The 13,332-nt window shown below is 56.4% G+C and overlaps 4 protein-coding genes across 4 annotated transcripts; 3 read left to right on the forward strand and 1 right to left on the reverse strand.

Annotated features, from left to right (window-relative positions):
- Positions 1–1,069: 1,069 nt before the first annotated feature.
- Positions 1,070–1,426, forward strand: ColSpa_06199 (uncharacterized protein; the record flags this gene model as incomplete). The annotated part of the gene is made up of 1 exon (XM_049272411.1): positions 1,070–1,426. One exon carries the CDS (start codon positions 1,070–1,072, stop codon positions 1,424–1,426), a length of 357 nt encoding a protein of 118 aa, XP_049128368.1.
- A 5,674-nt stretch (positions 1,427–7,100) lies between these two features.
- On the forward strand, positions 7,101–7,793 carry ColSpa_06200 (Ras-related protein Rab-11B; the record flags this gene model as incomplete). The annotated part of the gene is given in 4 exon segments (XM_049272412.1): positions 7,101–7,156; positions 7,211–7,391; positions 7,408–7,676; positions 7,730–7,793. 4 exon segments carry the CDS (start codon positions 7,101–7,103, stop codon positions 7,791–7,793), a joined length of 570 nt encoding a protein of 189 aa, XP_049128369.1.
- Positions 7,794–8,516: 723 nt separating this feature from the next.
- Positions 8,517–9,849, reverse strand: ColSpa_06201 (putative RNA-binding protein; the record flags this gene model as incomplete). Its single annotated transcript, XM_049272413.1, has 3 exons — positions 8,517–8,706; positions 8,859–9,087; positions 9,201–9,849. The coding sequence occupies 3 exons, from the start codon at positions 9,847–9,849 to the stop codon at positions 8,517–8,519; spliced, it is 1,068 nt and encodes a 355-aa protein (XP_049128370.1).
- A 1,294-nt stretch (positions 9,850–11,143) lies between these two features.
- On the forward strand, positions 11,144–12,198 carry ColSpa_06202 (protein CMS1; the record flags this gene model as incomplete). Its single annotated transcript, XM_049272414.1, has 4 exons — positions 11,144–11,375; positions 11,452–11,723; positions 11,821–11,926; positions 12,017–12,198. The coding sequence occupies 4 exons, from the start codon at positions 11,144–11,146 to the stop codon at positions 12,196–12,198; spliced, it is 792 nt and encodes a 263-aa protein (XP_049128371.1).
- Between the last annotated feature and the right edge of the window lie 1,134 nt (positions 12,199–13,332).

Here is a 13,332-nt window from a genome sequence, read left to right on the forward strand (position 1 = left end):
AAAGTGCAGTCCGTTTCGTGGACTCAGACTCTCACTGAGGCGGTTCGCTTAGATTCGTTTGGGCGCGCGTTGTCAGGCTTCGAGTTCGCTGCCGGATGCCTTCTGATGTCTCTTCAATTTCCGACTCGGACTTTTAACCCGGTTGTCGGCGCCAGCCATGTTCGATCTCCACCCCGAATGAGTTTACAGGGGCAGAGTGTGTTCAGCCATCTCCGTCTCAAAGTACGTCATGCCGCTCCGGAGCAAGAGTCCTCAAGTAGTCGAGGACTCGATTCATTCGGCATCATCAAGTGTGCCCAACTTTGCAAACCTCCATGATACGATCTAGAAGTTAATCGAGATCAAGCTCGCGTTCCTGGACTTCTACTCAGCCCTACGACCAATACCTCCCAGCCATGCACGTTTAACGAAACTCTACTTAGTTGCCTCATTTCCCAGCCTCAATATCTGCGGCGTACCATCCCGCATGGGTCCCGCTTCATCCCGCCGTAGGCCAGGCTTAACGGCGCATCATGGAGCTGAGTAGATGGTATTCCCCAGCTCAACAGCGATGAGTCTTGGTCTCAGCCATAGACCACGTCTGGTTTAAGAGTAGCTGATACCATCACGGATTTTGTGTGCTTGCATCTAACTTTTCAGCCGTGGATGGGGCACGTCCTTCAGTAGCAGACTCCTCATGAGGATCCGGCAAGAATCCCATGATGTAAAGTCAAACGGTTGTCGATGCATGTAGCAGCTCAGCTGTGAGCTCAATGACAATAGCCTACTTGATCTTATGAGATTTCCACAACACCTAGACAACGAGATAACCTACAGCATGCCGGGCAAACTTACACTCCTGACCGACACCACAGGCTTCGTTGGCTTCAAGACTCTCGTCACGCCTTAGCGCGTTCGGTGCGCCGCAGATTCCAGTCCGGCATTGGCAAATATTGGTGGCACCGAGCATGCAAGGCCTCACACCATCCAATGACTAACTCTCCTGCGTTTTGGTACCAAGCACACTGACATTCAGTGCCTACAATAAGCCGTCAATGGAGTGGATTACATTGTCCATTGCGCATTTCCAATGCCGGCCTTTGGCAAAGATGAGCGCAAAGAAATGGACGATGAAATCTACGTAAACCTGACATTTGCCGGCGTCGATGGTATGCTCATGCCCGCCAACACTGCTAGGCGAGTTATTGCCACAAACTCCATTGTGGCCGTGGCCCAGATCGAGTGCTTCCTGGGGAAGGGTCTGGGCCGCCCGGCCTTTGATGGAGAATACCGGGTGGCGACTCCGGTTGCTCCGTATGGATCCGGATTTGGACCCTATGAAGGAGCACCGCCCCGCGTTCGACCTCATCTCGACCGCGCCGACGTGGATCTGGGGCTACTACGACGAGCTCTCTACGACTGTCGGATCGTTCCTATCAGATTCTAACAACGTGCTGCTCGAGTGTCTGAGAGGCAGTAGAGCAGTGTGCCCATCAACGCCAACCATGTTAATGTCGATGATGTAGCTGCTGCGCATGTTCGCGCGATGTCTCCATCGGGTTTAAGCAAATAAGGTCACTTCTTTAGACAGGTCTGTCTCGATGGGAGTGACAGGACAGGGACATTGCGAAGCAGAACATTCCCCAGGCGTTTGCGAATGGTGTGTTTATCGACACCGGCGTTCAACGAACGATGAACATTCCGACGGATGCTTCCGAAGGCGAACAGATGCTTGGTCGAGGGTTGGTAAGCGGGGAAGACATGGTGAGGGGTGTTGCCAGACAGTTCTTGCAGCCTGAAGTTAGTGAGTGGACGAGTGGCACTCAACTCATAGCCTATGGGCATCTCGCCATCTATTCAGTTAGCACGCATTGAACTGCAACAGACTGGGATCCTGCCGGGGAACGAGACGAGTCTCAAACTCGGTCCCAGAAGCAGACCCGGCAATCCTAAGCACAGCAAGGCTCTCTCGCGAACGAGGCAGGTGACAGACGCCGAGCCGAGCACCCCTACGATCGGCGGTCCCGTGGGAAATGCTATCAGACAGAGTGGTTTGATGACGTCCGCAGTGCTGTGGTGCGTAGCCAGACGCATGGGTGCGGTTACATGTGAATGAAGCGATCTGTGCGGCTTGCGACGAGTTGAGTCGGGTTCGTGACGGGAAACAAGCGATACCTAGTAATGTTTCGAGAACACACCTCCATGTCTCCATCGAATCAATCCAACGGCTTAGCACCTCTCCGGCTTCTCCTCCGAAGGCCTCGAGGCAACCGCCCTTGTGGGCTGCATCGTCAACGCCAAGAAAACCGGTAATCTGACGAGTGTTTCTTCCATTTGACAGGAGGTGTTGAACAAGGAAGAGATAGGACGGGTAAAGGAGATCAGAAAAAGTCAGTAATTCGGTGTGGTTGATGCCAGTCGGATGGACTCCGAGGGGCGGCTAAGGTGGATGGTCGGAACGGCGGACACCGTTCAGCAACAAATGATTGGAGATGCCGATGAAAGCGTAACGCGCAGGTAGAGCACGACTAGGATGTTGAATGGGGTCGACTCGATGTCCGTGCCGGTCTCCGTCAAAGTGAGGCCGGGTATTTGGGTTGATGCAACGGCCGTGGGGTCAGGAAAGCGCTGGGCCCGTTGAATGCCCGAGTGCTCTGGTCAACCAAGGCTGGGCGGGCGTCCTCCGAGTCGGGGGTTCGTCAACCTCAGTATCGGAAAGAGCACCTGCGCTCGCCAACGTAGGCGCGCACAAGAGGGCGAGTGAAGCGGCGGGTGTTAGTGGAGTGGGTGGCCAGTGTGAATGATTAGGCCGGGCACCCCCCTCGAAGACCAAGGACGGCGAAGAGAAGGAGCTTCAAACGGTTCCTCGAGTGTTCCATCAAGGGCAGGCAGATTTGTTACAAGACGTGCGTCAAGTGGCGCCTGAACTTTCGTTCTGGGGCGGGCGAGGGCGGGCGGGCGGCGAAAGGGGACGGACGTTTTTTTCCCTTTCGCTTGTGTGTGGGCGAACCACAACGACAGACGGACGAGACGAGACTGGACGTCCAAGAAGGCGATGGAGACTAACAAGAAACAAAGGGGACCCGACTCATCAGACACTTGGGCCATAGAGGAAACGGCAACGGAAACGACGAGGGGGACTTGGAGGACGAGGCAGAGGAGTCGGCTGGCTAACAGGACAGTGGGAGGTTTGCCGCGTTTGACAGATATCGCGCCCAGCCCCTTGCGAGTTTCGCAAAGTCTCCCAGTCTCTGATGGCCGAGCCGGGGCTATACTCCTTTCGGACACCGTATCCACTTGCTGGTCGCGGCCTCCCTGTCTCCTTCCCTTCGGTCTCGTCCAGAGGAAGAGAGATGGAAAGAACTTTGCTCTCTGGGAAGGCACGGGGTCAGCCGGTGGATGGGAATGCCTCAGGGAAGAAGCCGTGCTCGTGCCCACGCACTCCTTCCGAATGGGCAACGGAAAGGGGGAACCTCATTCACCATCTCCCAGAAGGGGTGACCGCTCCGGTTGATCAAATTGCAGAGGGCGATTCTGTTGGACGGCTGATCGGTGACAAAGATTGAATATTGAACGTTGAAATGGGGCTCTTCAGGGGTTCTATCAAGGCTCCCCTGGAGAAAACGTGAGAGCTCCCTGCGCGCACGTTACTAACTTTTTAGCTCCTTCTCATCGCGAACTGCGTGTGGTTGGTTGACATGCAAGGTACTTAACTTAACCTTACCTCGAGAACCAAGCCGTACGTCGAGAGACTCGATGGTCCTGAACAGTAGACATGAGCGAGGTGCCCCTCTTGTTCCTATTCTTGTGTGCCATCGCGACCCAAGCCATCGTCAGCGTCAGACTTGTTGACCTTGCTTCCTTCCGCCCACTGGCTGAGTTATCAGGATCGATGGTAGGCCCGAAACAAGTTGCGAGAGACTAACCTTGGCGATATGTCGGTCTGATCAACAGCAGAGTTCCACTCCTCTGCACATCAGATAGAGACACGTTGGTAATGGCGGCCTTGGGAGCCCGTCATTGTCACCGAAGGTTCGACGTCAAGCCGGTCCCAGCGACACTTCAATCTCGACAGGAAGCGCCATCAGCTTGCTGTCGCGTCGGCGCCTGAAGAATCTTGGCTTTTCAGAGACAGCACCAATCGGGCCTCTTCTCGCGACCTACAGCCAATGGGAGGATATCGGTCGATGCCGCTGGAGTTTCCAGCCGTGGTTTCAGCGGCATCAGCGACTTGCTCGACGCCGTGCCGTATGGACTAATGTAATTCATCTGGCACCTGCTTCGACATGTCATCTCCCTATGAACCCGTCCGCCCCTTCGATATCTGACACTGTCCAAGGCGACTCGAGGTAAAAAAAGAGTTTGGTTCGTTCCCTTGAAGCACGACATGGTCATCGTCCATGTTGCTTCTCACTGGCCTGTCGGTAGTACCCTATACGTACCCCCAAGTACCTCTCCCTCTTCGCGCCGGGACGTCTGCGAATGCCAACCACCGACACTGGAACTCTGAAGTCAACACGGACCACCAGAACCACAACCATACCACACCACACCACACACCATCACGCGAGAATCAGCACCGGAATCCAGCCTCTTTGCTCTCCTTTTCCTGTCCTCCCTCTTCTGTGCTCTCCCTCTCTCTCTCTCTCGTGCGCACTGCCGTCGCTCCTGTGGTGTCTGCTCTCGCGCTGACGATTCCGTTGGCCGTCGTCGGTTCCCCGGCGCCCTCTTCCAAGATGTCTCGTGCCACCACCACCACCACCACCCCTCGTTCCTCATCCACATTTGACACCCACATCTGGTGCTGCCATCCGCCTTCGACCATCCACCGTCCACTGTCCAAACATCCACACCCATTCAAACACCACCACTTGACTGGCCTGCACCGTGCCCGCCTGCCGGGTCTTCACCACCCAATCCAGCTTGGCCCCTTTCCCAGTCGTGCCAGCCCATTAAACCTGTCCATCTGTGCCTTTCCCACACCGTCAAACGCAGAGCAGCGCAACTGATTGCCCGCCCGTCCATTGGTACCTTGCGCGGTACCGACGTGCGTCCATACACTCACTCTGTACCTCACAGACAGAGCATCTCGCAGCTGCCCCCTCCCACGCGCCGGCCAGTCCCATCTTTGTTGCTTCACCTGTGCGCACCACCCACCCCCCATCCTGGTGTCGCAACCTCTGAACGGCTGCTGCACTGTATGTTGATTGGCGACTCTGCTGTACCTTGCCCTCTGGATTTGCCGCCGTTCTCCCACTCTTCGGACCAGTGGTCTTCGAACTGGGGAACAAGCACACAAGGTAAAGCGCGTCGAAGCCGAAACCGTTGCAGCCAGGAGCTCCTTGCTGCCCACGACGCACTGCACTGCACCTAAGCGCATCGCATCGCATCACATCGCAGGCCAGACCGCACTCCGGTACGTGCCATCCATTGCCCCTTCTTGCCTCCTCTCCCCTCCCCTCCTGCTCCCCCCCCCCCCCCCCCCCCCCCTCTCTCACCTCTCAACCCCAAGTCCATGCCGACTGTTTAGGTACATCAGTCCATACCTTGCCTTGCCTTACGTCGCCCGTACCCGTACCCGTACGCCCTGTACCTCACCGCACGGCACCTTAGCCTCTCTCTCCCTCTCTGCATACGTCGTCCAACCATCCGCCGCCATCCTTCCACCAACTCTCGAAGCGTCCGTCCTCCTTTGCTTCCACCTCTCTCAATTGTTACTGCCACCGCTGCCTGACTCCTGTCTTTGTTTAGGTCACCAACTCCCCTCCAATCCTCTCTTCTTCAACAAGCTTGCTGTGGCTGGGCACCCTCAATCACCAGATCCAATCCCAGACTTCTTCGCCTTCCGAATCTGATTGATTGCTTCGACACTATTTCCATACGCGGACCTTATCCTGGTGAGTGAGTGTGTTTGGTCCTGCCCTCCTCTCCCGTCCCTCACAGTCCAACGCTTCCACCTCCCACCACTTCAACACCACCACCCCCGTCCCGTCGGCATCCCCTTGCCCTGTCCAGTCCAGTCCAGTCCAGTCCTGTCCGTCTGTCCCTTGGGCCTGACACCATACCCTTTGTACGGACACTTACCATACAGCAAGGTACCTCACCTTACCTCCCCATACCTGTGCTTTCCCTGAACCTTACGACGACCCTACCGCTCTCTGCGACTCTAAACCGCCTCTGCCCACCCTGACCCCCGACCCCCTCCACTTCCCTTCCCTCAGGTTTCCCAATTGCCCCATCCCCACTTTGCCTGAGAAGAAGGTTAGATATACAGGGTACCGTTATCACCCTTTCAGCTTCACCTCCTGCGGCACTAATCCCTTCCGCTGTGTCAAAACATTTCTGACCTCGACTCTTTATGCAGCCATCGGAACCCACCAGAGCTTAGACTCCGCAACTGTCTTTTGCTGCTGCCGCGCAGTGTGTCTGCTTCGTTTTCTGCCACTCCAACTCTGCTCTACTACCCGTCCGTACCTGACCTCAACCTGCCGCCTTGCTCTACCCGACCTGACCTTGCTGTCAAACAGATACACAGAGAGAGTAATCGTTCCTCCGACCGCTCTCGCCCCGTTTTGTCTGCCTCGCTACCTGGAACCCGTTACCGCTCCGTGTGTTCGACACGACACGACTCCCAGCCCGCCGCCCTCATCCCACATCGTACCCATACTCTACGCTAAAGCTCTCTACACGACCATCCGTAATTGCGAGTCCCTAGGACCACCAAGCATACCCGAGCGAGCGCCGCCAGAGAACCGCTTGCCGTTTTCCCCTGTCCCTCCCACTTGGCAACCTTGTGTCACACTTGGCCTCGCAGACTCCCTTTCGGATCGATACCCAATTCGACGCCGCCTCTCCTAACCCGCGAACTCTATTCGCGCTAACTGTTGTGGAATCCAACTTCACATCATCTAGAATACTACAGAAATGGCTCAACCAGGAGTCCAGTCGTTGAAGGTGCGTCGCGCCTGCGATTACTATCGCCCCGACCTCAGTGGGAAGGAACACAAGGCTAACGGACTTCATCTCGCAGTGTGTGGTGACGGGTGATGGTGCTGTCGGAAAGGTAAGCTTCCTTCATCATGATGCCCCTCCATACCTCGCGACTGACCCATTTCGCAGACATGCCTGCTGATTTCCTACACAACGAACGCCTTCCCGGCGAGTACATTCCCACTGTGTAAGCACCATCCCAAGCGACCGCCTGTCAGGACCAGGCCTGACCCTCTTCTAGCTTCGACAACTACTCGGCGAGTGTGATGGTCGATGGAAAGCCGATTAGCTTGGGACTCTGGGATACTGCTGGTCAGGAGGATTACGACAGACTGCGCCCGCTTTCTTACCCCCAGACCGACGTCTTCCTCATTTGCTTCTCGATTGTCAGCCCGCCATCATTTGACAACGTCAAGGCCAAGGTATGGCGACCTGCAGCCTCGCCACGTGGGCATCAGCACTAATGATACGCAGTGGTACCCCGAGATCGATCATCATGCGCCGAATATTCCCATCATTCTCGTCGGCACCAAGCTCGATTTGAGAGAGGACCCCAACACCCTCGAGTCGCTCCGCCAGAAGCGCATGGAGCCCGTCTCGTATGATCAGGCCCTGATCTGTGCTAAGGAGATCAAGGCGCACAAGTACCTCGAGTGCTCTGCTCTGACGCAGCGAAATCTCAAGAGTGTTTTCGACGAGGCTATTCGGTAGGATTGATGCTATGATTGAGTACGAGAACTAGGCTAACCAGCCTCCCCAGCGCTGTCCTGAACCCCCGACCCGTGCCTCAGCAGAAGAAGAAGTCCAAGTGCACGATTTTGTAAACGCGTTCGAATGATGTCAAGCGTTGCGGGTTAACATTGGAAATGGCGCAAAGAGGTGGATTACACGACCAGTTCTTCGCTACTTGTCCGTCAAGGCTCAACCATGTTGCACAACCCTGTGCCTTGCGCTTATCCAAAGAAGAACGACACTACTTTTGGAGGCACTCCCCCACAGAGAGCACAGCTGAGCTCAGCCTGCGAAGATCGCAACGACCCCAATTATCCGATTTCGCCCACCTGCCATGCCTGGTTTGTGACAGACATGGCCGTGTCTCACAGATCTGCTGTGGCGGTGTGACGAATGGAACGTGCTTTGTTGTTGCTCCTCTCTTTCTTTTCGCCGGGAAAAGACAAGAGGTTGACAACCGCAAGGGGGGAAATGGAAGTTGGTAGCAGGCAAGCTTTGCATCTCATCACACAAGGATATCCCAAGTTTTCTGTAGATAGCACACACTCTCACAAAGACACTACTTTTTTTTTTCCATGGAGGCAACTAGACAGTAGGCCAGGAAGGGATGCGAGCTTCGCCTTGAGAATTGACTTTTTACTGCAAATGTCCTGGGGTATCTAGAATGCGACCTGGTTATAGGTCCGTCCAGTGAGACCACATAGTCTGTCTATACCACAACTCATGGTGTATCCGAGATCGAACGAGTCCACATCCAGCTCCGGCCCCCCCGAAGTCCGGCCGCAGATCTATACAACAAGAAAAAGAAACCCCGTCTACTGGTACATCATGGCCAAGCGGCTCGGGTGGATGCTGTCCTGCTGAGAGTTCACCCCGCCCTGGGACGCCCGCTGCTTCTTGTACTCCTCCTCCTTTTGCAGGCGCTTGGCGCGGTTCTCGTCGAGGTGGACGTTGCGCTCCTTGATCTTTTCCTTGCGGAACTTGCTCTTTCCGCCGCCGCCGGCACTGGGTAGTGTTAGTGAATATGGTCTAAAGGCAGAGGTGAAGAGGGTGGGTGTATGGGTGGAGGGGTAGGAGGACGGAGGGAAGGGGAAACTGGGGTGATGATGTAGAGGGTGCCAACGAGAAAAGGAGAGTCTATGAAGCCGGGGACGTACGAAAGCTCGAGGTTGACGCGGCGCGGGGCCGACAGGCCGTCGTCGAACTCGGTGTGGTGCATCTTGTCGAGGCAGGTGCGCATGTTGGAGCCGTTGGAGAACTCGAGGAAGGCGATGCCGCGGCAGACGTTGGGGTTGCCGTCCTTGTTAAGGCAGCGGACGGTGGTGGGCTTGTAGGCGGCGAAGTGCGCCATGATGGAGTCCTTGTTGGCCGTGTAGGGGAGGTTACCTGGGCGCGAGGGGGAGGGAATGTCAGCAAGGGGGGGAAGTCGTCTGGCTGGGCGAACGAACGAACTGGGAGCGTTCGAGCCGTTGCCCTGGGGAAGGGGCGGGAAGACTTACCAACGAAGACAATGTACTTCTCCCTCTTTGCTCCCTCGGCGGGGGTCTCTTCTTCCTCGGCGGTGGCCGCAGCGGGCTCGGACGCCTCGGCGGCGGCGGGCTCGTCCTTGGACTTTTTCGACTTCTTGGACTTCTTTTTCGACTTGTCGGTCTTGTCTTGGGTGATGGCAGTGGCGGCGGCCTCGCCGTCCGTATCCTTGTCCTTCTTCTTGTCCTTTTTGTCCTTCTTTTCCTTCTTGTCCTTCTTCTCCTTCTTTTCCGTCTTGTCTTCTTCCTCCGCGGCGCCGGACTTGGACTTCTTGCTCTTCTTCTCCTTCTTGTCCTTCTTGGAGTCTTCCGCGGCGGCGGCGGGCGTAGGGGGGTCGATGTCCATAGCCGAAGCGTCGGCGGCGTCTTCTGTTGCGGCCTCAGCCGCTTTGCGAGCCTCCTTCTCCCTGCGCTTGCGCTCCTTCTTTTCGGCCTTGGACTCCTCGAGGGCGATGAACTCGGTCGCGGGCTCGGCCTCGGCGGCCTTCTTGTCCTTCTTTTCCTTCTTCTCCTTCTTGTCGGACTTGGACTTCTTGGTCACGGCGGCGGCGGCGTCGTCCGTGGAGGTGGCGGTGGCCTCGGCGCGCTTGCGCTTCTTGGAGGAGAGTTCAGTGGAGGCCATTGCTACGGTTTGGGGGAGCAAGGGAAGGACTTGTGGGTTGTGAAGGAGGCTGCTGTTGTGGGAAGAAAAGAGGTTTGGAGGTTCTTGGATATCGAATTCGAATCGCGGTTCCCGATTGAGACTGTGGAGCAGAAAGACGCGGTCAAGACTAGGAAAACGGAGACCTCGACCAGAAATATTTCAGACTTGTTGCCCAGGGACTGGTGGACTTTGTTCCTATCGCAGGAAAAAAAAGTTTCGGTGTGGGGGGATAAGGGAGTTTTGAAAATTTTAGTGGGGGCGCCTCGTACTGGCACGGCGCCTGCGCCGCCCGACCATGTATGCTTGGAGAGAGGGGGGGCCGACGGCGGACTGGACGGGATGCAGCGTGCGGCGGCCAGTTCGGCGGCCTGGTGGGGCGGCTTCCCGGGTCGGGGTCGCGGAGGCGGCCAGCGGGCAGGGGACTCTAGGTGTGGCTTTCTTGGTGGTTGCATTGCATATCGTAGTTTTTTCTGATGCGGCCCAAGACAAGGTACCTGTACCTGGAGCGGAGGCTTATCTGTCAGTGCAGGAGTAGGGCATGTAGGTGAGGTTGTCGACAGCCCGAGTTTTGGTACCATGGCCGTGTTGAAGGCATTCTGAGTTGAGGGGGATGTCGTCGGGAAGTGGTACACAACCTGTATGTTTAATTTTTCTGCCATATTCACAGCTACCTCTTTAAACTCTCATGTATCTCTGCTTGAGTTTCGATGTTTCTAACAAAGGCACAGTTCCGGGCTGAGGTACGACGAGGCCTCTTCTTGAAGCTCAATAGACTAGAGATATCCAGTTAACAGAGCAGGCAACAGCTCTTTGCCTAAGAATGAACAAAACTACCTAGACCCTATAATCAATGTAGAAAACCCAACACTCGCCGAAAGACAGGGTCACTGCCTATATGACGGGTATTAGAAGTTCATGAGTAGATGAGAGCCTGCCGAGCAGACGCCCAGGGAACGAGCCGGGCTTGCAGCGCTGGTTCCAGCAGAGACGCCTGCGCACTGTGTGTGTCGTAGTGCGCAACCCCAGCACTACCACATGGGCCCCCAGGCGCAAGCTAGGCGGTCCCGCCGGCAGCTTACAGTGCGAAACTGACTTTTCTCGACGGGCTGAAATTTTCATAGGCGGCGAGCTCACGTTCAACAACACCAACTCTCACCCTGACCGATACCCATTATCAGACTTTTTGCTCGACTACACGCAACCTGACAACGCCCTCTCACAAGAAACTCGGATCAAAGGCTAGAAACACTCAGACGACCGCGGCCTATTCATCATGTCCAACCCCAAGAAGAGAGCGGCGCCGAGCCAGGACGCCGAGGGCCAGAAGAAGAAAAAGAAGAAGTCGGCGTACCACGTCGACGAGACGCTCCTGAACGGGGAGCTGGGCATCAACGAGGCCTTTGCCGTCATGGACAACCAGCTGCTCGCCGACTACACGGCGCAGAAGATTGCCCGGTTCGGCACGGATCTGAGTCCCGTCGAGTTGTCCGACCTGTCCATCTCAGGTGAGCTCTCACTCGGTCCCCCACCCCCCTTTGTCTCTGCGTCTCGAGTTACGGAGAAACCTCCAATGAGGCCCAGATGACGTTGGCACATTATTGCAGGCGGTGGCTAATCAGCAAACGACAGCAAACTCCATCAAGGACACGACGTCGTGGACGGAACCCAGGGCCCTGGAGAAGCTGCCCGAGTTCCTGGAAAAGTTCGCTGAGAAGCCCGAGAGGCTGGGCACGGCGCCCGAGAAGAAGGGCGCGCCGCACACCATCATCGTCGCCGGGGCCGGCCTGCGCGCGGCGGACATTGTGCGCGCCGTGAGGAAGTTCCAGTCTAAGAAGAGCACCGTGTCGAAGCTTGTAAGTCGGATCCCTCCTCAGTTCTCCGTCGTTCTATCGGCGTTGCCGTGACGGCACTCCTTTGGTGTGATCAAGAGTTGTCCTAACAGGACTGCAGTTTGCAAAGCACATGAAGGTCGACGAGCAGGTCAAGTTCCTGCAAAACACGCGGACGGGCATCGCGGTCGGCACACCGGCGAGACTCATGGAGTTGGCCGACAACGGTGAGTACCACCCCCCCTCCCCCCCTCTCTTTCTTCTACCACGAAGAGTCACTCCGACCCGGCGAGCAAGAGGCTGACGGACGGAAAAAGGGGCATTATCACTGGAGAAGCTGCAGCGCATCGTGGTGGACGCGTCGCACATTGATCAGAAGAAGCGCGGCGTCATGGACATGAAGGACACGATGCTGCCGCTCGCAAGGTGGCTGACGCGGCAGGAGTTCAAGGAGCGGTACGTGGACGATAAGAAGCATTTGGACTTGCTGTTTTACTAGGTGGGCGGTTTTTTCCTTTTTCTTGTTGGGAGACGAGGAGAGGCCGTCTGTGGCACGGAGACGAGGCCTGCGGGCGTATCACGATGACGGGAGGGGAGCGATAAGCAGATTCCAACATATCGCGGCACTGAGACTGCGGTCTAGAGGGTGGAGGGTGAGCTCGTACACCGTAGAGCATCCCGCTAAACATCAGAGGTCATGCTAGGAGTGGCCGGCCGTCTCATAAAAGGCTTGGCTAAGAAGCCAGGGCAAATCGGAGTCCACGGCGAGAGCCGCTTTCAGTTCAGATGCCGCGTCCCCTCGTCCCATGTCTGTATCTTAAAAGCTTTTGCTATCGTGGTTGGAAACGCAGACGTCCATCATGCCCTGGGCGCCGTGGCGGACCATCATCGGTGGGGGGTGGGTGTTTAATGCGCTTTGGATGCGAGTGACATCGTTGGCTGGAGCTGCTCCTGCGGCAACCGTGAAGGTTTTTGTTTCATTATCAGGCCGAAAGGTCAGTATTGGATGGCATCTTTTTAGCTTCGCTGGCATAAGGGACTTGCACTATGCGTCATGGACGTTTCCTCATGCAAACATCACTTCGGACGGCTGCTGATGGCGACGGTAGCGAGGTGGTGGTGATATATCACGACCTGATATTCACCACGGCGCCCAGCGGTCTGGAGCGCATTAGACTTGCACCGAGCCTCGAGGGCAGGGGTAGCTTGCTCGGGGTCGAGCCAGCTCGGTCGGGTGTGTTTTACTTATCCAAACCCTGGCCAGGCTTTTCGATGAGCCGTCACTCTAAATCAAGTCTGGACGAACGGGGCCGTGTGAGGTTGTATGAGAAGTGCCGATGCAACGACAGACTGGGAGAGCAAGGGGTCAAAGGCCAAGGCGTCCACTGAAAAAGAGAGAGGCTCCAATTGGGGGCTGCTGCACAAAGTCAGGACTGCTACGGTTCCCGGATCTATGGTTGCACTGGTCGAGGAGATGAAGAATTCCTGGATGATGAGAGATCACGGGTCGAGCTCGGAACATGGGAGGAGCCGGCACAGGCGTGACACACTTGGCCCAAGATCGACGTCAAGGGGCCGGTTTGGGGATGACGGGAGGAGAGAGAGAGGGCGGACTCGCGAGAGTTTGCAACGT

Source organism: Colletotrichum spaethianum (genome assembly GCF_022836535.1).
Source record: "Colletotrichum spaethianum MAFF 239500 DNA, contig14, whole genome shotgun sequence".
NCBI classification, from domain to species: domain Eukaryota; kingdom Fungi; phylum Ascomycota; class Sordariomycetes; order Glomerellales; family Glomerellaceae; genus Colletotrichum; species Colletotrichum spaethianum.